Below are 27568 nucleotides of genomic sequence, written 5' to 3'. Positions count from 1 at the left end.
TCTTCCATTATTTCATTACATAACTTTGCTACCTTCTCATACCTCAAATACTATGTGCAATTTTGTTTCCTCCAGCTCTGAGATGCAAAGCAAACTTGAAAAATGTTGGAAGAAAACACCAGTAGTGACCCAAGACATGGAACAGCTTCTGTGTGCTGTGATCAATCAGGCTAAGACCCCAAAGCATGGAAAACTGATGGCTGAGGGAAGGGACATGTGACACAGTAAAATCACAAGCAGCATGCAGTCGGTGAACAGTGACTAGCTCTTCTGACTTCTCCATCAGAAGAACGAAGGTTTTCTCTTGAGGGACACAATTAAAACCATGCTGCACTTTATAACTTTAAACAACGTTTGAAGTGTACTCAGAAGCAGCTGGAAGTCAGTTCTGCCTATGGAGTTTGGAGAGAATACTTTTAAATGCACCCTGCTAAAGAAAGTATTTATTCCCTGCACAACCAAAGGCCTCAAGCACAGTCCAAGCTCAGTTGCACCACAGCAGCCTAAAGAATAATCCAGGCTTGGAGGGATGCAGCATTACTTGCACCACTGCTGACCTCCTCAACTAAGAGGGCGATCTGAGAATTACAGTCTACTCATAAACAGCAAATGAAAAAAAAAAAAAAGGAAAAGAAAAAGAAAGCATTTGGCACATTCATCTGTTCTTTTTTATTTGTGGTTTTAGCAAAGCACATCTGGTAGAAATTTTTCAAAAAATATTTTTGCAATATGGTTTTCTTTCAGTAGCTCAATTAATATCTCATTATTTATACAACACTAAAGAACTCCCCACAGCTTCACTGTCAAAGACTACTGAGGCTCATTCCTTGCAATGTTGAAAAAATCATGCAAAACTGGGAACAAGAGATAAACTTACTGCTTTTTTTTGCATTCAATTGCTCGATCCACACTGAAGTCTGGAAGTCTTATAAATCCTTCTGCTTTTTCAGCCTTCCATAAAAGAAAAAAGAAATTAAATATCACCACATCAGCCAACTGGTAAACTAGTAGACTCCAATGCTCAATAATATTTAACATGCAAGTGCTTGTTTTTGACAGCTTTTTATACTGTGAAAATATATGCTCATCACCATGGGGACAGATTAACGCCTGATGGAATATTTCTATACCAGCTATATTTGTGCAAATCCGGGGTGCAAGTGCACTCCTGTTGGTGCAAGTGGCAGAGTGCAAGCATAGATTTTGTTGACTAGTAAAGATGTACAAGGGTTATATCATCTGTTCAGGTCTGGATGGCACCTACAGTCTCAAAGGTGGGTTTGTGCCATGTACACACAGCATGTGTGTGTCTTACACAAACATGTAACAGCAGCACATAAAATGACCTATGTATAGCTAAAAAATACAGCTCAGAAGTGCCCCAAGATTATTCTAAGTAGAAATGGAGGAGGGTGTCCCCTGTGTAATTGCAGCATGAACCATTTTGCAGGGTCACCTGTACACAAGCAAGGCAGAGGCAATGCAGGCTGCTCCTATCCCATGCAGCTGAGTTCTGTGGTCAAACACTGCAGACCTGCCTCAGAGGGCTTTGGTCACCCAGCTATCACTACCCCCAGAAATTTGCAGGCATGGTGCAAGAGGTAGCAATATCCAGACAGACATTTACATTTACATTTTCAGTACCCTGTTTATATACAGTCAGCCCTTTCTGCATGCCAGGAGCTTTACTGAGCATTGACGTCTCTGCTCTCAGTCAGCAGGACTCTGAGTCAGAGCTGAGAAACTAAAGTGACAAGCCTCAAATCCCTGTTTGTGCTGCCTGAAACTGAAGCATCTCAGGCAGAAACATCTTCCTTACTACATCCATCTATATACACCTAGTCATCTGCAATGAGGTTAGAAGTCCTCCTAAGATGAGATGAATATATAATGTCAACAAAAGTCTGTAGGACATAATGTCAGGAAAAAACGTACTTTCCAAAGCACAGAGTGCTCATTCCTGAATTACATTTTTGCTGCTCACAGCCATTGCTAGTAGACACATTAAAATTCTGAAAATGTACACTGAGTTAAAGCAGATAAAATACACACAACAATTACAAAGACAGAGGATAAATGAAGATGACTGACAGTATCTCAAGTCTCATTATGCATGAATATGATCAGACTATAAAAGATGCTCATCAAGACAAGTCTTTGAGCTTTAATGCTTGGAAGTATGAATCTCCAAGAACTGAAATATTAATACAGAATGGTTACTTCAGTGGGTGGCTTCCCCTCACATCTGCATATCTGTTCTTTGGTATACAATAAATTATGGCCTAACCATCATTCCTGTCATTTACATGTATTAAACATTCATGTGAGAAGTTTGTATTTCATATCACCACCAATAAATGATTTTGCTGTTTCAAGACAGAGACACAGCACCACTGGAAGGGGTTTTTCCTATTTTTCTGTCAGTACAGGAGAAAAAAAGATTTTTTTACATCTGGGCTGAAAAATTTTCATTTTGTAATATTTGTATGGAAAAGTGCTTATTTGCTACTTGGGCTTTTAACACTTTCTGATTGTATTTTTATCTGTAAAACTTGTTTAGTGACTAGCTTGGGGAGTTTTTGTTTCCATTCCACAGGCTGGAATTTCATGAGCTTAAAGTCATTGAGATAAAATGACAACTAACTAAACCTAGCATTACCAAATCCATAGTATATTAAATATATAGGGATGAGCAAATAAATACTGGTGAGAAATGAAGGAGCACTATTCTTGGGCTGGACTGTACTAAAAGTAGAGACTGTATTATCCAGCATTTCTGTTCCAAAAAGAGGATCATTTACTGGATCTGGAACACCAAAATTCCTGTTTGGTTCCCAAAACCAATTTAAAAATACCATGAACCAAACCCAAAAAAGCTGTCCATGAGATACAACAATCACTATTCTACACACTGCTGGATGAGAAATGCATACAATGCCAGTTGCTTCTCTGTAGTAGGAATCCATACTCCCAGTAAAAAGGAAAAAAAGAAAGGAAAAAAAAAAGAAGTCACTAAAAATCTTAAAGGTGTTATTTCAGTCAGCAGATAGAATTCTAAATAAATCCTAGGAATAGAACATGTGGAAGTCATATTTTCAGTCATTCTTAGGATAAAAATGACATTTTAAAACATTTAAAGCATATAGAAATCCTAAGTGCTTTCTTTCTTCCAAAACGTTATCCCTAACACGACTTTAACATGCTATTAATTAACTCAATGTTTCATTCAAGATTCCTTCAGATTTTGATGTGAAGCTGTAAAATAGCCCTAAAAAACTCAGATACAAAGAATCTTAACCTATTCTCTACTTAATCAGTATATTTAAAAGAATAAGCTGTCATCTCTTTCGGGTTTTATCGAGGTTAGACTAACATAAATCTCTGCTTTTGCTATTCCAAGTTGTAGAAAAATAATTTCATTAATAATAACAGTCTCTGCAAAATCTTGTGGCAAAAAATAAAGTAGCCATTTTTTCACAGGAAAAGCTTTGCACTCAAAAAAAACCCAGAAATTATTTATGAAACACAATGCATGAATCCAATGAAAGAGGCAAATGTCCTTTTGAGCTTGCCTCAAGATGTTACTTAAATGTGGCTTTAGGAGATTAAGTAAGTCATTTAAAGGGAGTGTAATTTTGCAGCAAGATTTTAAAACATAGTGCTAGAAAATGAAATATCTTGTTATTGTGGAAGAGCTCCAATCTGCAAAACAGGGTAGTCCTCATGGCTTCATCAGTGTTTCAGCACTGCCCCCAGAAGACACTATGGATGTTGGAGGAGCAGTTCAGCATTTTAGTCTTTTTTTCTCTCTGCCAAGTACACCAATGAGGCATCCTATAGAACTGTGAATAATTTGTCTAAGATATTAGGCCACAGGTCCCCAAGCCTCTCAGCTCAATCAGCTGACATCAATGACTTTTTCTCATCCACATAAGCAGCTATTACAACTCAAAGGTAAAAGATTTTTCTTTTAAAAGGCCATAATTATACAGCTTCCAGCAAAGCTGTTGGAGTGAGTACCAATTCAGATGCGTGAATTAAGGAAAAAAAAAGTACAAAGATAAATAGTGACAGTAGATCACAGCCTGCATCTCTCTAATTTTATATTTATATTTCTTTTCAGCTGTATCCCCATGACAACCACCATTAAGACATTCCACAAAAATCTATTTCAACTCTATTTGGAAAACCAGTCAAGTTACCCTAAAGACCCACCAGACAGAGGCATTTAGTTCTTTGTCCCATTCCAGCCAACACTATCCAACACAGTCGAAACAAGCACAGAGAGCCAGGAGCCTGGGATTCCATGTGACAATCCTCCCCCACCACCCCTCTTCCTATGTAGGAGTACTGATTCCCTCTGGGGTTTCAGTATGACAATTGAAACAGCTAAAGGGTCAGGCAGGATCACAAACTGTACTACTTAAACACTTGTCTTCAAGGCAGCTGCCTCCAGAGAGCAGTACTAAAAAAAAAAAAAAAAAAATACATAAACGAACACTAATGAAGAGCGGTTGTCCAAGGAGTTTGATGTTCTTGAATGCACCCAGAAATTCTGACTGCCCAGATATATTTTCTGACATGTCCTGTGTTTTCATTGCAAAACCAGCCCTTCCATGCTTCCTCCTAGTCCAAGCAGCTTCCCCTCCCCAGACTGGGAGTGCTTCCGTGCTGCAAAGAGAAGTTTACTTGTCTCACATTTTATAGAAAGAAGAAGGTTGTCTGGGAAGAGGTTCCAGGGCAGCCTACCAAAGCCTGCTGAGACCACTGGGCCCTGACCTCAGCTAGCTCATTGAAAATTTATTCAGATTTGCTTGTGTTCTCTGGCTTTCTTTCAGTGAAGGAGAAGCTTGACTCTTAGGGTGTCTGATCTGCTATTGATCACGCTTTTTTTTTTTGCTCTTTTGAGCTGTGGCATTCACAAAATATTTTACATTAAATTGAAGGAAATATCAGCTGAAAATTGTCACAACAATTGTCCTATGTAATGTATCCAAATCTGCCTCTCATGAGGGACCCAGAACCAGAGTGGCTTGAAGAAAAATTAAGCTAGAGTGACAGATATATCCAGAGCTTCAGAGGCACATGAAGACAAACTTGACCAAGAAGATGATATGCAGATGAGGTTATCTCCCCAAATCCAGGATTATGCACGTTCCCATACAAATTCCACCCACTCTCAATTTTCTCCATCTCCATTAGAAAAAAGGTCCAGCACCCTGTTGCTATGCTACAGTTGCCAGTGTCTGCTTTTCACACAGCCACAAACAAACCAAGCTCATTTCTCAGCAGAGCCAAGCTGGTCAAGCAGAGCTACAGGCAACCAGTGTGCCCCAGTCCCTTTGACATCAGCCCCACTCTTTCATCACCACTTTTGACATCAGCCCCTGTAAAAGGGCCCATCACAGGAAGCCTCAGGCACGTGAGGAGCAGGACTTCTATTTCAACAGAACTTGAGACTGTCACATTGTACAGCCCCTTGGGACCAAGGATTAACTTTACTGAAGACAGTGGAAGTGCAGGCAGTCCTAATGCCAGAGACTTGTCAAGCAAGCAAGCGCATGTGTCACTGCTATTTCTCTTTCAACAACCTAGAAGTGAGAATATCTGGCTCTACATGATCCCACATACAACTCTGAGCATGCCTCTGGTCTCAAGAGTTTAAGAGAGCAGGCCTCAGCAAAGAACACCTCTCCTCCTTTCCAAACCCCACAGTTACTGACATTCTGCAAATACTGGTTGAACCTACAGTTACATAGGGGCTGCACTTTAAGCTGCCCAAAGAAACCTTGAATTTTTACCATAAAATAGTGTGTGAGAGTTGGCAGAAGTTGAAAGCAAAGAGGTGCTACTGGCTAGCATGCTTAAAGCACAGCTGTGATAGGTGAGAACTCAGGGTTGACACAAGACAACAGTATTTTGAAGCCACATTAGCTCTTCAGAGGAAATGAAATAAACTGGAATGAGGCTGACTCTTATTTTTCAGCCTTGTTCTTTTGGGGGCAGTCAGTGACAGTCAGGAAATAGGCATGGACTAAAAGGCTAAGTGCTGTCTAGGAGCACAGGAACCAGCATGATCATGGTTTTTCTGGATCTCAGGAGTGGAATTTAAGCAGGCCAGAACAACTGAAGGAAGTGGAGGAATTTGCACCTCTCCCCCATCACTCTTCTCTTCCCAGAGGCAAATTTTTCCTAGTCTTGCCTTTTTTATTTCCTCTCATCTTGATTACTCCTTAGAATTATTCCTTTCAGATATTTTCTGTGTCTAAAAGGTCATGTCAGCCAGCAGGCTCACCTTTCTTAAAACTTAAAGCTTGGCCAGAAGTACAACTGCAAACAGATTTATAAAAGCCAATAAGGTTTTGCAAGGTATTAATGCTGCTTATTGGTATTACTGCCTCCCCATGTCTTTCAAGTAGAGATATTGTAAGCATAAGGAAAAAAGTGCCTTTTCAAAACTTTTTTCCCCAATATTTCTATTTATTTTCTTTCTATTATGCACTTATTTGACATAGTCTTGAAAGGAATCCATATCAGACATATCCATATGAATCCAAAGGAATCCATATCAGACCACATCATAAAAAACAACAGCCCAAGACTAGCAGAGTTGCTTTCCTTTAGCCGAAGAAGAAATAGTTAATATCATCTTGAAGTACCAGTCAAAGTTTTTATTTGGATTTAAAAAAAGCAAACAGAAAAAATATCTCACACACACACAAGCAAAAAAACACCCCACAAAAAATACTAGCACTATACTCTGAAGGGAGAATGTGAATTAGTCTAACCAAGTAAAGCTTTGTTTAGGGTTTGAGGAGTTTTTTAAATGGCTTAAACTATTGTATTTTTTTCCCTGAAACAGCTAGCAAAAATTTTGATGGGGATTGCTGCAGTGTAAATAAACAAGTGAAAATCATTCAGATTGCCTTTGATATTTTTTAAAACGCTCTAAGAATTAATAAGGGTTCCTTTAATCTTTCATTCTTTGCTGTGCCTGTGACATGCTGATTTCCAGAGCAGCTGTGTTGCATTTAAGGAACCTCATGCCCATCCACAATTCAACACTGAAGCTGCTGAGTTTCAAACTATGTTTTTGCTGGCATACTCTAATGCTCTTCAGACCTTAATTCTTAGATCTGTCACCCCATCATTTGAATGTGATAAGAGTTTTTTAAAGGTAGCAGTGCCAGACAGCAAAGTGAAGGGAATAACTGTATCTGAATCTTCCTAGGATGGGCAAAACACCCTCTCTGCCCAATCAAACAAGCCCAGAGTAAAGCCAGCTGCCCTCTACTATTTGAAAAGAGGAAAAAAAAAAAGAAAAAGAAAAAATAAAAAGGAGGCCAAATAAATTTAAATAGGAAGAAAATAGAAGAAAAAAGAAAAATAAACTAAGAAGACAAATGGAATAATCTCAGTGTGGAAGGGGATGGAAAGAGAGATAGGAGAGACATTTCTGAAAATTAAATTAATAGGAAGTGAAGAAGCATTCCTGTTTTGAGTTTTTTTGCAATTTGTCTATACCCAGGAAAAGATTTCTCAAATTCAAATGCCACCAGATCCCTCAAAGAAGAGCTCTTTACATGGCAAAACAGACAGCAAGTTAACATTTCACAAGTACCTGCTGAACTAGAAAACACATAGTTTTCTGCATATTTCAAATTCATATGGACACTTCCCAGATCACAAGAAGTGCCAGGGCTGAGAAATAAACCCAGTTATTTGTACTCCTCCAGGGTGCACCTAAATTGTGACCCCAGGTTCCCTTCTGTCAGTCCCAGCAGATGCAGTTTGTCTGGCAGCCGGAGCTGCCTGTACACTGTACTCACCAGCTGACTGCTGTACCAATACAGCGATGACTCCTTTAGCACACACCAGAACTTTTTCCATTTGTTGCCAATGAAAGCTCCTTTTTCCTTCTTTTTGTAGAGCCATCCTTGGCAATCGGCTTGCCCCAGCTCTTTGCACGATATCCTCCGTCGGCTCATTATAAAGAACCCTGTACCATTAAAAATACAGTGTTGTGCTTGTTTAAAACTGCATTACCAGGAAAGATGTTGCTGCTAATTAAGGATATCATCCTTACTTAGGAACCTCAGCAAGTCATCCAAGCATGTCTTAAAATATACTTAGAAGTAATTCAGTTTTATAATGGCTGTGACAGTAACACACATTCATTTGAAAGGCTTGCTGATGTTCAGAAATTAAACAGTAAGCTATAGATAATGCAGATACTAATTAATGCTAAGATAACCATACACGAGTTTTTGTAAATTAAAAATACAGCCTTTGATCCTTTTAAGAGAAGCATGCATATATTTTCTCTCACACAGCTGCACTGAAAATGATACATCTATTTAAGTCAGCTAGAGAAAACTATTATGCCAAATACATGAAAACCACTAGTGTGTACGTCTGTGCAGGCAGCTGATTCTACCTCACTGATTTCCAGCTTTGATTCAATTAACCTACCACAAGGATTTAGTCCAAAGGAACAGCCCGTTGTCATTTTTCTCAGAATCGGTGTAAGAATCAGTGGAGTTAAAAAGCAGCTTTTCACCAGATGAGTAGCAGTACAAAATCCTCACCCTCCCAAGAATAAGACATACCAAGAAAATAACAAAAGAGGAATCCAGGAGAGAAAAGAAAAAATAATCTCTCATTACCTTGACTTTTCTTTTTTGCCTTCTGACGCAAAGGAACCTGTAAGAAATGCAGGAAGGAAAGAAAAGAGGAAATTTCAGATTGTGTTGCAACATTTGTGTAGAAAGGGGAGGGGGGAGCTAGAAAAGGACGTGGTGGTGATGCTGGTGGTATATGCAGGATGGAAACACATAACCCACTCGCTGCTGAAGGGACGTTAGCAGCTGAAGCAAAAAACGTGTTAATTAAAATTGATGTATATCTAGTTGAGCAAGAGCAAACACAACCCTATTACACGTGTCTATCTACTCCTGCTTCCTGTTTCACATCCACAGACAGCTTCTACTTTGCTGTGTTTGCCCAAATTGTATTCTGTGGTTTGTAGTTAAAAAATAGAAGTTAAAACTCCAGCATTTTAAGGCTTCATTAGGCTCCATAAGGAGGATTTACAAACATGGGGAGATTAAAATACATGCCAGATGACTGATAGTCATTTAGCTCATTCTAAGAAATACTGAAAAAGAAAAAAAAATTGATCTTCGCCTTTGCCTCTTTTTATTTAATGCAGAACATTTTTTTTCCTTATTAAATAGTTTCATAATATTTCTTAAGGAAAAAAAATCACACAAAATGTATGGAAATTTTAGTCACTGCAAAAATAACACAATTGAATTTATTTACACATTTGCAGTCTACATATTTAATCCTGCAAAAACACATAGAAAATGAAACTAAAACAGAAGACCACAGAACAAAAAAGGAGGTAATTGAAAATGGAAGCTATGGCTTTTAGAGTAAATTCTCCCCAGACTGGTTTTGTGATTGTGGACAAAGTACTTGACTTCTCTTTGCCTCAACCTTTCCTTCTCTAGTGTGGGAACTAAAGCATTCACTTTTTTCTATTTTTAGGAAGGGTTTGAAGCCCCCAGATGACAAATGCAGCATAAAGTGACATATGATTTAATATGCTGGCCACAATGCTGCTATGCAAAGCCGCTAGCTACCTGATGCGCTGCAGAGCTACGCTGTGAACATCCCTAATGTAGCCCCTCCGCCTTGCCAGACAGCTCCTCAGGAAAACAAAACCCCATTTCATATCCCTCTTGAAAAATTTGATGGCCCTTCTCACAGGCAAATTAAAGATGAGTAAAGCTAGACCATCTGCAGGTTGATAGAAGAGGCCACTGTCACCAGTATTTACAAGAGCTACAACTTTGTGAAGCGGGGATCTCTGCAGAGTGTGACACAGAGCACAGAGCTGTGCCTCGCAGTCCTGTGCTTATCCTGTTTGACATGACCTGAACAACACTCTTGTGGGAGGCTTTACCAGGCATGAATAATCCCAGACTCCTGCCTAATCACTGAGTATTCTTTTTCTTTCCTTTTTCCCTTATTGTTTTATTTTTTAATACTACCATTGCCTCTCTCTCTCAGACTATTCTCCATGACAACACACAAAGAAAAGCAATAAGAAAACACATCAGCTCTATTAGAGACTCTGCTATTTCCCCATCTTTTTCATGTCTTCATTCCAAAGAAACTTATGCCCTATTTAGGACACATGGAAATAATGTATGGCCTCAGGGAATCAATGGATCACACAAACTAATTGCTTTCCTTCAGAGCTATCCAAAATGATATTAAGGAAAGCAAGTATGAATCAGGTCTGCTGGCCCAAAAACTATGTAGTAAAGAAACACCACATCTTTGCCATGGCACTATATTGGGGTTGTTCAATCTCTAACCAATATAAAGTCATTTAAAAAAAGAGCAATACTGAGGCAGGATGTGGCTCTCTCTACACAACTGAGGAGGAAGCAATCTTTCCACTAACCTTGCTGATGATCTAAAAAAAAATAGCATGGTCTCTTGCTCATGTGTCAGGAAAGAGTCAGTACCCATGTTATGTAAGACATCTGTTGGGCCCACTTTATATCAGACTGAAGCAAAAACTGATCACCTAACGAGAGCTTGGGCTAGCTAAAATAATTTACAAATTTATGTGTATTATTCTGTAGCAATGATGGTATCCTGCTGCAAGGTGATAGGGGTGATCAACCAACCCTCTTTTTCTTCCTATATTGTGGGAGGAGTTGGGAAATTAATGGTGGAAGGAAGAGCAGTTTCTCTACAGCCAGACCTGTATTTAGTCTGCCTGGATAAAATCAGTGGTAAATCTCTAACAAAATAACTGATGAATTATTTTCTTAAATTAAGATACATTTCTCATTGTCTTTCTAAGTATTCCTGAAAATTGAGGTAAATTTTCAACAAATTAGCACTAAGCCTGGAATTCTGCAACTTCCAATTGTGTTTTAGCACTATTCAGAAACTCAGCTTCATTCTATTAAAAAAAATGTGTTCTGCTCCACACAAGAGAAATCTTTTATCCCCAAATGCAGCAATAAAATGCAGCATGATTCACAAAATTGCCTTCTCAAATTTTGTTATCTATAAACAAATAAAAACAACCTCTTTCTCCAAAGCACAGTGTTTGGAGTCAGATAGATACACAAACAGTTTTCAGTAAAACTGTTTTCGTCTCAAACCAATAGAAAACTTTTATTTAAATGAATCTAACACAAAATTCATAAAATGTCTCACCAGCACAGTTTGGATTCAATTTTCCATGAAAATACAACACATTAGCAAGTCTCCAGTGGCAAAATTTTTTTCAAAAAGTGAATTAAAGTTTCCTTCACTGAAAACTCTTTTATAAAAAAGTCAATAATCTTTTATGTCAGTGGACCTGGGTGAACATTGATTAAAAGATACTTTTAAGTTTCACTCTTCTACAGATTCTTACCAGCACAGAGCAAAGAGAAAACTGTGGAAGGCAGAGTTGTTACCAATTAAACAAGGCCTACAAGAGGAGTTTCAGATGTGAATATTCTGTAACTAGCAAACATAGCCACTGAATAATCTGAAACTAAACCAAAAGTCATGATTTTGCTTTTAACAATGCTGGATATTTTTCTATAATTTTAAATTTCCTAATGGGAAGTGATTTATTTCATTATCACAGGTCCAACTGAAAAGCTAAGAACATCAGATATATTTCTATTTCTTCTTACCAAGGGAAATTTGAGAGCAGTAGTTCTCAGAAAGCTCTGGGATAACTGCAAAACATACACTTTTGTGCAAGGCTGGTAATAGAGACTAGGTTTAAATTATTTTGGTAGTCTTTGGTTTGGTAAGGACTGAACAGGATGGGCTAGTGATCCTGCAGAACTGCACAGACTTCAAACTTGCTATCCATTACTCCTGCACTTGGCAAACACACCACAAGTGAGTTGCAAAGGAACCTGCACAACTGTGCATAGTTCATTTCCACTTCTGTGCCAGGCAGGTTCCAGCAATGAGCAAAAACGTGTGAGAGAAGTGACAACTGTAGCAGAGGCTTCTGTCAGTCCAGGTGTCCTTTTTTTCCACAGAATCACAGTATGATTAAGATTGAAGGAACTTCAGGAGGTCATCTAAGTCCACTCCCCACCTGCAACTGGTTTTCCAGGACTGTTTCTAGCTGGCTTTTGCATTTCACTGAGCATGGAGACACCCCAGTCTCTCTGGGCAACCTGTGACAGTGCCCAGTCATCCTCACAGTAAAAAAGGTTTCCTGATGTTCACAGGGAACCTCCTGTGTTTTGGTTTGTGTGCATCATTTCTTGTGTGCACCACTTTCAGTGGTGTCACTGGGCACCACTGAAAAGAATCACAGAATCATTAAGGTTGAAAAAGACCTTCAAAGCCATCAAGTCCAACCATCAACTTAGCACCACCACCATGTCGGCCACTAAATCATGTCCTCTTCTTTGGATCCTCCCTTCAGGTATTTATGCACATGGGTAAGAGGCCCCCTGCACCTGTTTTCCAACCTAAACAGACCCAGTTCACTTAATCTTTCCTCATATCTTTGATGCTACAGTCCCTTAATTATTCTTCTGGCTTTCATTGGGCCTCTTCAGTATATCATGTGTCTCTTATATTGAGAAGTCATTCCTGTGGTGGCCTCAGCAGCACTGAATAAATTACGACCTCCCTTGACCTGATGGCAATGCTTTGTCTGATGTAGCCAAACACACCACTCACCTTCTTTGCAGCATGGGCACATTGTTGGTTCATGATGTCCACCAAGATTCCCAAGCCATTCTCTGCAAAGCTACTTTCCAGCTCTATGGCCCTCAGCACATACTGGCTCCCCCTAGCAGTACCTTTTGTGCTCAAATGGAATAACAACAGGGCATAGAAGTCAGAGGGCTGCACAGGCTTTGGCAGTCTCTGGACAACATCCTGGATCCTGGCCCCTCCCAGGCAGCAAACATCTCTGGATGGTTGGTCAGGCCTACAGATGGGTCCTTTGTCCCTTGCAGCAGGGAGTCACACACTGCAGGGTCTCACCTCTTCTTCCTGGCAGACCTGTGTGGTTTGCAGTCAAGTGAACCACATCCTTTGCTATGGGACACATCTGGCTCCTCTTCAGTTATGAGGGCAGTCAACCTGTTCTTAGATGAGGCAGGAGCTTCCTCTTGATACAAGTCATCAGCTTCCATCCTTCCAATTCTCCAGAAGTGGAGAAAGTTTTCTTACTTTGATAGAGGGCATAGACACTGCCTGCTTCTCCATTGCAGGTGGGGACTGGTGGTCTTCACGCTGTTGTGTCTCAGAGAAGACTCTATCTCTCTCCCTTCCACTTTCTCTGATGCTGCACAGTTTGCACACTTGCTCTGGATCCTCCTCCACTTCCCAGCACAGCTCCTCCAAGATGGCCTGCGGGGCTGAGAGACATCACCCTCGGCCTCAGGGAGAGGCTCCTGAAACCTCCTGAAGTCTGGGACTTGGAGAGCTGCAGCCACTCCGTGTGGAAGCCTCTGTCTTAGCAGGGACAGCTGTTCCTACACCCTCTGAGGAAAGTGCCCTGTTACCACCATGTCTAAGACTGCTGCAGCCCCACAGTTTGAATGGAGGCCCCCTTATTTCACTCCTTCTTCACACCCAGCTGCACAAACTGATGGCTCTGTTGGCTGCTCTCAGGGCAGATCTCTCCCAAGCACCAGTTATAGGACTCTTGACCCTTCCTAGTCAGAGGGAGCTGCATCAAAGGCTCCAGGAGCCCTGGGTCAGGGGTAGCCTGCAAACTCCCCAGGAATAAAAATGGGGTGAAATAGGTATACGAGGCTGTTTTAGGGGAAAGAAAAAAAAAGTCTACATGGAAAAGCAGGGGCATTGGGCCACTACTAAAAAACAGACTTCATGTCTCATTAAGTTTGACTCACAACACACGAGTCTGAGAAGGCACCAAAGGCAGCTATGATCAACAGATATATTCTACAGAGCTGTACTTTCTTTAAGCTTTCCTTGGACTGTGTGGCTAAGGAGATCCTTTGCTGAGCTCATGTATCTTAGGTTACAGTTATCTCACCCATTGAGGGGTAGGATTTGGAAGTGAGGGCACCCCTAGCATCAGGCACATGCAGTAGATTTCAGTTTATCCTTATAGCAGAACTGGGGCAACCTCTCTGCTTGGGCTAGCCCATTAGAAAGATCCTGTTAGGATATTGATGCTGTTGTGCATCTTTTATGCTGTTCATGGTCTTTGTGACTACAAGATATAATGCCAACATGTGACCTCTTCAGATGATCTGTCATAGCTTCAAGTATACTTACAAGAATATTGCCATCAGTTTCCATGAATGGTTTCAAAGCCCAATGGAAAAGCTGTTAAAAGAGAAAATTTTGTGTACTTAAGCTCTGTATTATATTCTCATATATAACATGTCTTGTCAGTAGAGTAAAAAAAATGCTTTCAAACATTTTGTCTTTCTAAATCTACCCTCTGACTTCTCCCAACCCCTAAAAAAAATTTTCCAAAGACAATCCTATGTTATATAAACTGATTTTACTGATTTAGAACAAGCAGTAAGTAACATTAACTCAAAAGTATCCAAGCTTATTTTTATGAAATAAACAGAACAAAGCTCATGGATTTGGCCAGAGGGTTGCTTTTGGCTTGGTTGTGATAGGTTTTGGGTGGGAATGGAGGTTTTTGGGGTTTTAAGAGGAAATGCAAGAGAGAGAATAAATAAATAAAATTGGGAGTGATTTTATTTGGTTCATTTTGGTCTTTAGTCTGAAAGAAATCTATAAGACTTGGATTCCTGTTTTGGTTAAGTAATTCCCAGCATTTTCTGGGAATAAAAATTGAGTAACCTTCTGGTTCTCCTGAATGGGATGAGACCTCATACTGGAGTACTCATTTTACAATGAGTTAAAATTTTCCTTTCTGGAGACCAAAATCTGTGCAGTCCAACAGCAGACACTGGATTCTATTTTCCAAAGACACCAGGTTAGTAGGTATCCATTTAGGTGGCAGATGAGGTGATTTCACTGGGTTAACACAAGCACTTGTCAGTTTCCTGTGTGATTTTCCTTCGGTTGGTAGAATGGGTAGATGATGAATTGGAGCAGTACAAGATGAATGAAAACATACCAGTGTTTTGGTGCCAGAAAAGTTCCCATAAAACTCACCCCTCTGCTTGTGAAAGAATCATGGAGGAAAATGGGAGAGGATACAAAACTCTGCTGAAGCAAGCAAGAAGGGATTTCCAGAAATAGAGCCACACTTCAGAGGAATTTCTAACAAGAACATTTTCCTGTTACTAGAACCAGTTATTTAAGATATGTGCCACTCCTCATACATAATATTTGTCTTGGTTTGAAAATAAAATCTTAAAAAAGAAAATAAAAACCCACCTACTGGCTTCCAGCAATTTCAAATCAAAAATAGAAAGGCAAACAAATACATCTTTTTCTGGCTGCCAGCCGTTTCTGTTCAAAAGTAGAAAGAAGCACTTTCTATAAGTAGCTCAAGTTGAAGTAATATCATGATGAGGACAGATGTTATGGCCAATAATTTCAAGGATGTTTAGAAATCATAGCTAGTACAAACAAGCAGAGGAAACACCTTGAGTTATACAAGTAAATTAACATTGAGCCTCAAATACAGAGCAAGAAAGAAAGGGAATAACAGACCATATCACAGTAATTATTGTGACATGGCCTTTTTCCTGTCATTCCTTAATTTCACGTGTGCCTAGGGTTTGTGGAGGAACTGCACATAGTCTGACTCACACAGTACCAGGAGCAAGGGGAGGAGCATTAGTTAACTGGCAAGGCAATGTTTCCTCCTGTGTGCTTTGTGCCAAAGGACTTGAAATGGATTTCAGCTAACCCTTCTCTGTGACTTTAACTCAGACATTTGTTTAGTTTCCGGAACTGGACAAGCAGTTTTGAGCCAGCACCCAGTGTTCAAAAGCAACATTGACTTCTGTCCCATTCTAGTTAAAGGATATAATTTATTGTTCCCTGTGTAATGAAAGATACTTAAAAAATCACACAGTCACTGCAGAAATAACTCTTAGACACTTAACCTGAGTTTGTTTCTCCTAAGAAAGCCCAACCTGAGTGAGATTAGTTACTCTGTGAAAAGGCATTAGGATTCTTTATATCCACTCAAGCGTACTCAACTGTTTCAAAACTAACACTGCAGAAGGGCATAACCTGCTTATCTCTGCCCTAGAGCAGAATAAGTGATTCTTTTCAATGTTGTGCAGGTTTACTGTGGGAAAACTATCCTTTCTAAACAGTCAGGTGAATTACAGCCGGAGCTGGATAAATGCGGCACCTCAAATAGAGCCAATCCACCTTACTGGATGGTCCAGCACGACTCTGCAGGGGCTGTCTCTGGGAACCACAGCCCCTGGCCCCCAGTAAACCCCTCACACAGGCTGCAGCTGGGATCTCATGATGGGCAGTGCCCTCACTTTTCCCTCTGTGTGCTCGTAGTGGTCACACCATGGCAGCCCAGGGATGTGCTCAGAGCTGGCAGCTTGGCCAACAGAAAAACTTCTGGGGCCACAAAAGTGACACCTGAGCTCAGGAGCTTTGCAAGTGAGAGGTTAGTGAGAGACAAGCCTTCATCATCAGGAAGGGCTCCTGACTCCTCGCTGGAGTACCTGCAGCAGGAGAAGATGGCTCATTTCACAGCACTAACATCCTGAAGACCTGTGTGCATCCTTGTCCTGAATGGAACGAAATTGGAAGTGGGATGTCACCCTGAAAGGTGTGTGTGGGATTCTAGCCCTCTTCCCAAAACTCTCCACTTGCAACAAGATAAATTCTAGGAACAGAAGGAGAGGAAAACCCTCCAGCCTACGGATTAAGGTACCCACATGGAAGATTTGTAACAGGATTGCAGTCTGCTGTAATGGATGCTTAATTTGCTAAAATTAAAATGTGGAACAAATCAAAAAGAGAAAATTAAACATGGTAAATGCTCTCCCACTTCAGATGGTTTCAGAAACAGTAAAGCAAACTTAAATCTCTCTTTCTGGAGGGTAAACGGCAATGGATGTACTCAATAAAAGCAAAGGGGATGGATTTATATTATCAGTTTGTAAACCATAACTATATTTCTTTGGCTTTTCTGGGAGTTATTTGAACCACCTGATTTTATTTCAGTCTGAATTGAATACAATGTCAAACGTGGTTTCAGTTAAAAGATCTCCAAATCAAGTTCTTGAGGGCTTTTTAAATTTTGGTTGAACAACTGAACATTAAGTACCTGTGTGCATAGTTTTATTAGTCTAACTTCATCCTTGCTTTTTCAAGAAGAGTAATAAACAAGTAGGTATGTGAGCAATAAGCTAATGCAAGAAACATGGAAACATCAGAAATATCTTGCAATAATAGATAGAGGTTGTCTATTTGACTCATCATGTCTCCTAAAATATATAGAAAAATCCATAAATACCAAATTTAATTTAAAAGGGTGGGAAAAAGGAAAAAAAAAAAAAAAAAAAAAAGAGAACACTGAGGTTCCAATGACTCTAATTGCAAAAATCAATCTTAATTCATTAGTAATATTCCTCTTGGGAAAATCAAAATCCACAAGGCCTTATGCTGTCTCTTGCCAATTACAAGCTACAGTGAGTATGTCAATCTGCAATGATCAGGGCATAAGCCTGCCAGACATGCCTTCCAGGCATCTCTCAGATGACATTCAGAGTGGACATATGCCTTCCTGCTTCTGAGCAAAATATTTGATATATGCAACATGACTCAGACTATTTGTGTCACAGAAGCCCCCAAAATGTGCATAGCTAAGTTCCTGTTCAAGTGGCATTGACACAGACTACTCCAAAAGAAAATTTCTGGTTTACCAAGTACCAAGCCAGGGCTGTGGACAACCTGGAAAATAAGCTCTGAGCCTTGTGTTTACATTTCTCACACTGGTCACCAGCTTTAACCCCTGTGCTTGTTTTCTGCTCGTCTGGCTGCCTGCAACAATCTGCGCTTCAGTGGGCAATGAATTGACAGGTGATATGAAACTAGTGAGAATAGCACAAAGTTTCCCCCCCAAAAATCAATGATTACTTAATCACATATTTCACCAGACATTAGGAATAACATTGCCCCAATTTACAGCAGCGCTTGAAGTACTGTCCTGTGGCAAGGAGACTGCCTTACATAATAGTCCTAAATTATCACCTTACCTCTAACTGGGGTTCTTGCAACAATGCAGGGGAAAAATTATCACAGTGATTGCAAGTTCTTAAATGGCCTTAGGCTTACTAGAGATCAATTTAATCTGACAGAACCTTACCATCAACCACTAATTAGCCAGCTCTAGTCAGGTACTTAACTGGTTAATAAGCTATCTAAATTTACTGTATAACTTGTACAAGGAGTTTCTTGGCCTGCAGATTTTCTCTCACATACAGGCTCACCAGGGAAGATGGATATTAAGGTGGCACTTTGCCTCAGGGCAATGACAAATAGACACTAAGGTAATTTTCACAAAAGTTCATGGACCCATTCCCATCCTGGATAAGGTTGCCCCACCTACTTTGGTCCCCATGACCTCATGTTTCTAATTGCAGATGAAACTACAGATTCACCATTAGCATCAGAAAGAGCAAGTCTATGAAAATATAGTCAGAAGACATAATTTTTAGACTATACATTCAGCTTCGGCCGCAATGGATAACTTTAACCTTTTGAATAAGTGTTACACTTTGAAAAGACCAAAAGGCTCTTTTCACAGGCTCAGCAGCAAGAAACTGCATTTTTTGTATCTAATATATTTATATTTTATAATACCATTGGTTATAACATTGTTTTCAAATGCATTTGGAATTACTCCATCCCCTCATGTGAAAGCAATTCAAAAAGATGACTTCTGACTCTGTTTGGGAGAAGGCCAGGAAAAACTGGAACAAAGTTCACTGCTCCCGTGTTGGAGACAGAAAGGGTCTGGAGACATCGCCCTGCTTGGATCATGGCCAGGTGCTGTCAGCCCAGCTGGGAAGCCCCAGGGCAGCAGGTTATATGTGCTGACAGCTCAGAGCAGGCAGTTGCAGGAGTCAGTGCTCTTTGCCTTCAGGAGAAGAGGGGCGGGAAAGAAAGAGGAAGTTCAGCGAAAGGAAGACATGCTCCAGCTGCCTCTATGGCCTCACAGACTAAAATGAGAAAACAAACTGTCATGCTTAATGAAGTGTGTCTGCCCCACATTCCTGGTAGTGTTGAACTCCTAGTGCTGCTATGCTTGAAGGCCGAGGAAGAGTTTGCAGAAATGTTGAGTGCAATGCTTCAATTCCTACTGCCTTCTAGCTGGCTTTTTGGTTTTGCTGTGGCAGGCAATGAAAGTGGGCAAAGTTAAGCTCTCTGCAAAACTGGATGAAGAGTTAGTGCACTGAAAGGGTAAGGAAACACTCCAGGGATAAATAAGAACTTCCCTGATGTTCTGCTCTCCTCCAAAGATGCACAGGTTTTTGCTAGTCCAGAAGGTGAAACACAGAAGGGAGGAAGGGGAAAAAAGTAAAAAGCCTATAGACCCTCCTGAGACAACAATCTAAGGTGTTTCTCTCAAAGCAAGTCCCTTGTGAAAAGATACAGATGAGGAGAGAGGGACCATAAACCCCTCCTCTATTTTTTCTGATCAGCTGTTCAGCAAAGACAGTTTTGAGGGAACACTGCAAGGTCCAGTACAATAAAGAGAGAACAAGGGCATGACTCACCCTAGCACAGAGGTTCAGAACTGTTGCTCTGCTTGCAAATTTGGATTATTGCAGTGACAAGAACCTGAGACATCCTCACCGGAAGGCAGTTCTGAATAACCTTTACTGTCATGGCATTGCAGGAGGTTTATACATCCATTGGAAGGTAAAAATTGCAGGAGCATGCTTTCAACTTGCTTCATTTGAGAGCAAGAGGCCAGCAAAAATTGTTACTCTTTTCACTCTGAAGCTTAGAGCTAAGTCTTGTTTCTTCCACCAAGGAAACATTCGTTGTATCAACAGCGCTACACAAAAGGCCAGCATTCACACTTCCAGGGAAATCTCAAGAGAACAGATTTTAAAAATCAAAGCAAAATCATTATGTTGATGATGATGAGGATGAAATAGGTAAGAAATATCTGTTGCTTCTTCCATCAAAGAATTCCACTCCACATTCATAAAGTTCTCAGGAAACTGAAGTCTCGAGAGTCCTGTCTGGTTCTTCATTAAGAGATCAGGAGCAATGAAGAGTTTATCTTCCTCCCACACATCAGAGCACAGCAAATACATGTGCTGCACTCAAACATCACCTCTGCAATAAGGTAATCCCAGAGGGGAGAGGCAGAGCAAGGATAAACTGCCCTGGCAAGTTTCACCAAAGGAGGGTGGAACTGCTTCTGCTCACAATGTCATCTGCTGAGCCATACAGATTTGCAAGTGGCCTGCTTTTTCCTTTGGCTGAAAGGCATTTCCCTAGGAATACAGAATGGAAAAACTGGACTGCTGACATCACAACTTCTCCAGAGAAATTTAGCCAGAACCCATTCCTCCATTCAACATCCATATGCTAATATACAGCATAGGATTTCTCCAAGGTCTAGGACAGGCAGGCCAATGATCTGGGCAGGCAACTGGGAGCCAAATGCTGTTCTCAGCATGTCTGAGTTAGACCACATATGGACTACTGAGCAGAAAAAAATCATCTCTAGGGTTAAAGCTCAAATATATGATAAGGAGGTACTCTTAGAAACATTTTTCCTTGAAATCCAGTTTAATTATCAAGTAGCTTGCCTGCTTCTAGACTGTTTCAGCAGTAGATTTGTGTTTCTTTTAAACAGATTAATTCTCATCTTCAGTTGCTACCAGCCATATTTACTTTGACTTACATTTTCAATAAGGAAGAGAAAAAAGTCTCTTTACCACACAAAAAGAGCACAGTAAGTAACATCTGCTAGAATATAGACCCTCACCAGTGTGAAAAGGAGGTCTTGTCTAAGGTGGGTAGCATAACAAGCTGGTTTGCCCTGAGAGCTGCAATAAACTTTAAAAATGTGACTATAAACTTTAAAAATGTGACTATGACTGATTGCAAATGATGGCTGCATGCAAATGATCACTGCAGTACTTTTCTTCAGTCTTCAGCGCCTGTATACATTCAGGATTAACTGATTCTTGTTTCTTAAACACCATAGCCTTTGCCAGAACATCTGCACAAAGAAATAAATCATTAGAGATAACTATTTGCTACTCCTGTAAATGCAGATATGGCTACATCAGGCACTTGCTTGTTGAATCTTACAGAAATGAACACTTTTCTGTACTCTTTTCCTGTAGTGTTGCCCTCACTGTAGTGAAATCTGAAATTCAAATAGTGAGCCTTTTTCTAAAGAAGAAACCCATATGGTAAAATTACTTCCATAGAACTAAAAACTGAACATCTTCTTTCACAGAAACAACTCAAAGTTTTCCCAGAATGTCTGGATTTTATGTCATAATCTGTATTTCACCAAACTTTTGTACTTATGTTCCAGCATCCTATTGTTGTTCTCACAACAGTCTACACCAAGTTAATCTGTGCATCTTATTTTTCTTCTAAAGAGATACTTCCTGTCTTCTCTGTTTTTTTCTAAAATGTTCCCAGCTCTTTATGTTTTTTTTACATTTAAAAGAATATACTTCAATATAGAGCACCTCAATTTTTTCATATTCTTATTATACACATATTTTGAAGCTTTATAGAGGAAAAGGAAATAGTCAAAATAAATTCTTGACTTCTTAGTCATAAAAATAATAATTAAGACAATACAAAATTAGTATTATCACCTATTTGTACATCTCACAGTAATTGCAACCTCAATAGTTACTCTTATTTCTATGAGCCTCTTTAAATAAATTATTTGAACTTCTTACTTCAGTTTTTCCTCCCATTGGCAACAGAGCCCTCATGGTGGTAAAAGTAATGAATGAGAAGTAAATGCTTGAAGAAAAGCAACTCCACATTTGGTATTTCCCACTACAGCCCAGCTCTAATTTATACCAATAACAATATGATTTCTGAAGTTAAGTATGTTCTGATTGAAAATACTTATTTTTCAAATTATATTACTGTCCTTAAATTTCAATTTTATAACTTATGTACAATTAAGTAATAATATAAAATTCATCCAAATTCATAAGAAGGCTGGCACAAGAAACCTAGTTCACATAAATTGGACAGACTTTTGACCAAGAGTCCGTGATTTATTGAGATTAATGAGGATGAAAAAAATTCAAGCTATTCCAAACCACTTCAGAGGACTCACTTTCAATATGTTGTGTTGTTTTTTTATTAAATATTTGCCACTCCAGAATTTAAGCCCCAGTTCTTAGCAGGAAAAGAAGATCTGGCCACAGGAATAGGATGAAAGAATGCTGAAAATGTTGAATTCAAGGTAGCCAAGGCTGAAACTCCACAGTATCAGGTCAGAAGGCTGAACAGCTGTTCAAACTGGATGTCAGTCAAGTTTTCAGCACATTTCATAATGTGCTGCATGTGCAACAAATATGTTCCTACTTTGTCACGTCCTTAAAAGCAAAAGAAGAAGAAGCAGCAGCAGAGGAAAGCTGTGGACTCTACTGTCCTTGCACATCCACAGGCAGCAGGATGGAACCCAAATATTATATCATCTGACATGATATAAAGTTATATTATGACCCAAAATTAAGAGCAACATATCTCCACAGTTGAGCAGCTGTCTCTGAAGCTGTACCAAGGTTTCCACCAGGAGAAAAACAGGCCAGAAGACAACAACCACCTGGAAGTCTATCTGATCAGAAATCACTAAAGTGGAGGAACTGGAAAAAGCCCTATGGACTCAGCAATTAATCAGTACAAGACCAAATCTTTTCTGTGGGTTAGAAACCCAAGACCACAGTTAAATTGCTCTGATTCACTGTGTTTCTAGGATTTTATCTTCACAATTCATCTCTGCATTTCATTTGTCCTTCATTTGGAAGTGAAGTGTATGCCAGGTACAGACAGCACATCTAGAACACAAAAAACTGCTGGAGGGTCTTGTTTACCCCTGCAATGGTGTGTACTACATGGCAATTTAGAATGCAGATTCAATCTTCTTCTCAGCATTGCTTCAAGTGTGTTGGTAGCACTTGGGCAAAACCCACAAGACTCCAGGCAGAGACACAATACAATAAGCACAGCTGGGAAAAAAAAAAATCAGTGAACTAAATTCCTAGTAAAAAAACAAATAAGTAGTGATAATTTCTGGTTGTCCATTTCAGCTCTCTTCCCTTCCCTCCCAAAATTCCTATTTTGCTCATATCTGTAGAGATGTTAAACAACCAATTTGGGAAATGCTGCATCTTACTAAATACAAACATCTTCACACTGTTGCTTTCTGAGAAAAACTGACGATTTGATGTCATCTTCTTTCTCCTTGCCCTTTGTAAGATCCACACAAATCATTTAAAGACTCTATTAAAAGGGAGCTGCAGAAAGCTCAGACAATAAGCAAATTACTGTGTATATTAGCTGAGACACATTAACTACGAAGGAGCTTTAAGGCAAACTGAATTGCCAGTTGTTTTTGCTTTAGATTAAGAGAAAATAAGCACAATTAATATGACTCAGCTGGTACGGTATTTTGATGGTGCTTGTACCCAGAAGCTGTTCCCAGAAGAACCTGGTAGACTTGGATGCACCATGGAATAAGAGCATGAGAGCTCTCTTGAGACCTTGCAAGAAGGAACAAGGATAACAAAACAGCTACACAATGTAAAAAAGCTGAGAAATAGTCAAGTGATTCACAGCATCAACACACAAAATATTTTTGAAGAAACTTCTCTGAAGTGTTAGCAACAGGGATTGCAGTATGCTTGCTTCCATTACAACGGACCATGTGCACTATAGGAACAGGGAAGAAAAGACAGCTCTCTTGGCAGATTCAAGACAAGATACAGCAGGAGGATGTAGGCAGGAATCAGACAGACTTCAAGATGACAGCAGGACAACAACCACCAGGATCGTATTTTGGGTCTCAGTAAGCCTGAGGACAGGCAGTGTCGAAGGTTTGTGTTAGCACCAGAGCAAGGGCTTTGAAAAATAATGAGATGATATACATTCAAATGCTTGTAAAACTAAGAGAGGGATCCCAGGAGTTCAAAATGAGAGTTCAGGCTCAGTATGTATAATGCTGCTCAGAAGTATAAATAAATTGGATAGGAGATTCATCAATGAACCAGAGCAGGAAAACTATCCTTGCAGTGAGTTTCTGAACTGATATGAGGTGATGAAATTACTTTTGTCAAGGCCAGATAATAGGAGATTTCAGTAAAAGTGACAATATACTTGGATAAGAGTATATTTCTGTCAATGGAGAGTGAAGGCATTTAAAAGTTTATGTGAAATTTAAACAATAGCTTGGAAATGAGAACAAAGAACTAAAGTCCTTAGATTATGATAGCCTTATCAGTATGATATCATTGCCAGCAATGAGCAAGTATGACTTAGGAAAGGTAGGATCATGCTGGCTGGATTCAACTGAGGCTGATCCATAGCATATCAGAGAGACAGGCCAAACACTACATTTGGTAAAAAAAAGAAAAAAACAAAACAAATCTAAACAGACAAAAAACCAATTCTGTGTTTAGGATTAGATCTGTCCTTCATAGGAGGACGCTTGTGAATAAAATTACTTGGGCAAAATGTACAGAGGAATAGATCAGAGTACAGTAGAGATTAGATCATAAACAGCATGTTGAGGTATATCAGGACCTTCTGAAAGACATTTTGCACATGTTTTCAGAAAACAGATGGAGAACCATAAGCAGATAGAATCACAGGTGGAAGGTTTTAAGAAGAGTTTTTCAGATAAAATTGAGGGTAATTGCCAGGATAAAATGAAGGCAGAGTGGACAGGGTTTTGTTCATTGATTGTGGTTAATAGAAGAAGTAAGAACATGCTAGTTGAGAAAGAGAGAAAGACTAGAGGAGGTCTGGGAGAAAAGCAAGGTAAAGAAGTCAAAGGAAGATGAGCTCTGCCCTGATGAGAAAGCCATATCTGCCAAAGAAGCAGTTAAAGAAGTAGAAGGTGAGTCAAGGCCACGTCATTACGTTGATTTTTTTTTCCTTCCCCCCTAGAAGCAACCCACAAGAGCTGTTTGGAGAGAAAGGACAGAAGAATATGGGGACAACTGAAAGCACAAGCACAGGAAAAGCATGACTCAGCTAAGCCAGAGGCAGGGGATAGAGCTGGAGGAGGACAGACACAGCCTATTCACAAGATTTATGCCAGAGATGCCCCATAGCAAAAGCAAAAGAAACAGACACTGGAGGACAGCCAGACTGTAACTTGATGATAGGAAAGAGAAGTGAGCAATTAAATAGTAGAGGAGGCTCCAAAAGAGAAATATTTTTAGAAAGGCATGTCGCTAAGGCATAAATGCAGTGCACACACTTTGATGAGCTGTGTCTGTAACTGCTTTCCAGAGAAATTCTTAAGAGAAAAAAATGTGGCTCTCCTTCAGGCAAGAAGGAACTAAGATGCAGAAAGGGGTAATAGGTATAGTTTCACATGCAACATTGCTTCTGTGCCCATCTCCCTGTCTAGTGATGGTGCAACACTCAGTATGATTTTATCAGCATTAAGTGACGCATCAGGAAGGACACCTTCTCCAGACATGAAACCAGTACCAGCTACACTGGTCTGTAAACAGCCCCCATGAGTTAACAAGGGGTTGAATGACTCCTTGAAGAGAGTTCTGTGCACAAATCAGTGAAACTATTCAGCATGTCATGAAGTGACAGCCCTTTCCTTGGTTACTGCCCCTACCACAGGATCCAACAACGACTGAGAATCTCCTAGGATCCCCCCACGACAAGCTGGTGAGCTGCAGGCTGCAAATCCATGCCATTTAATCAAGTGAGTGCACAATACTGTTGTCTGTACAGTGCCCTGCAGCTGTGTCTTTACCTGCAGCAGACATTGTCCCCCAAATCAGTATTACTTTAGGGAGATCATGGGGGAATGTGTAAGGGATGGATTTGTGGGGCAAAGGGAAACATCTGAAATCAATAAGGACAAAACAGAGAATCTTAAAAAATGAGGAAGCCCTTCAGCCTGTATTGGCTTGATGCTTGCCTCCACCACCTGGCACAGGGCTGGTGGAGAGCCTGCCATGCTGAGCAGGCAGCACCCAGCTGCTGCACCTACAAGGAAATACACTCACAGAGGTGAAAAGCAAATGTTGTGTGGCAACTAGACAGCCCTGCAAGAAATCAGGTCTCCCAGCATGCACGGGGACAAGTAGCAAACAGCTAGAACCCAAAGTTCACATGAACATTAGCACCCTGGCATGAATAGCTCTTGCCATTTATAAGGTGAAACAGAGCCTTCCACCACCCTGTGATGGAAAAGGGACAGCAGGGAGGCATATAAAGCTTTGTTCACATAGAGCATGACTCTGCCACCAGAGTCAACACCAAGAGAGGGGCACTGTGGGAATCTCTGCTCCACAGAGGTATTTCTTGCATCTAGAGAGTTTCACCACAGGGGAGGGTACAGAAAGGCCATTCCGTAAGAAGTCACAAAACAATTTCTCTCTCCTTTTTGAGTTGTCACAAACCATTGAATATTGGCATAGCTGGCAGATGGGAAAATCCTGCCAAACTGAACTGCAATTCCTGCATGGGCATAATAAACCATCCAAGAAACCAAATTAATACTACTGTGCCCTACACTTCAAAAAGAACTGGTTGAAAGAAAGTAGGTAAGTGAATAATTAAACTGGATGCTAACCTCCACTTTCTCCAGAGGCACATTTTGTTGAGGAAAACTCGAATCCAGAAATAAAGACAGGGCTTTGGGTTTTCTGTTTCAGCACAAAGGACAGGAGATTCTAATTCCAGCTGTCCTTTTGTATGGGTAAGCCCACTCACACAGTGCTTTAGCCATGTCCTTACTCATTCAATTTAGTCTGTATGAGCAAAACATTAAAACTGATGGACACTAAAATTCTTTTCACATTGAAAACAGAAATAATTCTGCTCGGTGCTGTCACCACACCACAATAAAATCTACTCCCATATTGCACTCTGAATTCTCTTCACACAACACTATATCTGCATGTTTTTCTCTAGGAACCCAAAATCAATAAGGGAATTGCTTCAATTTCCATATTACACATTTGTCTTCACAAATATCAGATTTACATGAACAGCTATGAATAGAGTGTCACCGCGTCCTTTGATGGATCTTATAACTTAACTGAATCAAACTTGTCCAGAAGAGGGTAATTCATATACATCTTGTCCCTTGTCCTCACTCAACAAAAATTTTTTCTAATTATTTCATTATTTTCTAGTGATCCATTTGCATTTTTAACCAAAGTAGAGAGGAGGATGGGAGAACATGAGATCTTTTACACAGGCCTTTAAAAACAGGCAGCTACATGCTCCTGTGAACTTCCTTTATTGTACCAAGTGAACATTGTTTCTTATCAGCTAAAACTATACTGTCTTTAAAAAAGAAAAAGAAAATAGATGTGACAAGACAGAAATAACTAACATTTGTCACTTAAGCAAAAAAAAAAAAAAT

At 39.9% G+C, this 27568-nt stretch overlaps 1 protein-coding gene across 4 annotated transcripts in view; it reads right to left on the bottom strand.

The window, feature by feature from the left end:
• IPCEF1 (interaction protein for cytohesin exchange factors 1) overlaps nt 1-8861 on the bottom strand; it is a 39032-nt gene extending 30171 nt beyond the window's left edge. The window contains exons 1-4 of one of the 4 annotated variants that reach the window (XM_071435186.1): nt 8844-8861; nt 8667-8703; nt 7830-7999; nt 878-951 (exon numbers count right to left, since the gene is read on the bottom strand). In XM_071435186.1, coding sequence (XP_071291287.1) covers nt 878-951; nt 7830-7988 — 233 coding nt within the window. In that variant the 5' untranslated portion in view covers nt 7989-7999; nt 8667-8703; nt 8844-8861. Of the gene's footprint in view, nt 1-877; nt 952-7829; nt 8000-8472; nt 8621-8666; nt 8824-8843 lie in introns of those variants that run through there. The other 3 variants (XM_071435194.1, XM_071435169.1, XM_071435176.1) reach the window with 3 other exon arrangements.
• Nucleotides 8862-27568: the final 18707 nt, after the last annotated feature.

Source organism: Agelaius tricolor, unplaced genomic scaffold (assembly GCF_023055355.1).
Source record: "Agelaius tricolor isolate 1412-34295 unplaced genomic scaffold, bAgeTri1.0.p SCAF_1, whole genome shotgun sequence".
NCBI classification, from domain to species: domain Eukaryota; kingdom Metazoa; phylum Chordata; class Aves; order Passeriformes; family Icteridae; genus Agelaius; species Agelaius tricolor.
The sequence above is the reverse complement of the archived record's forward strand: the minus strand, read 5'-3'. Positions and strand labels throughout refer to the sequence as shown.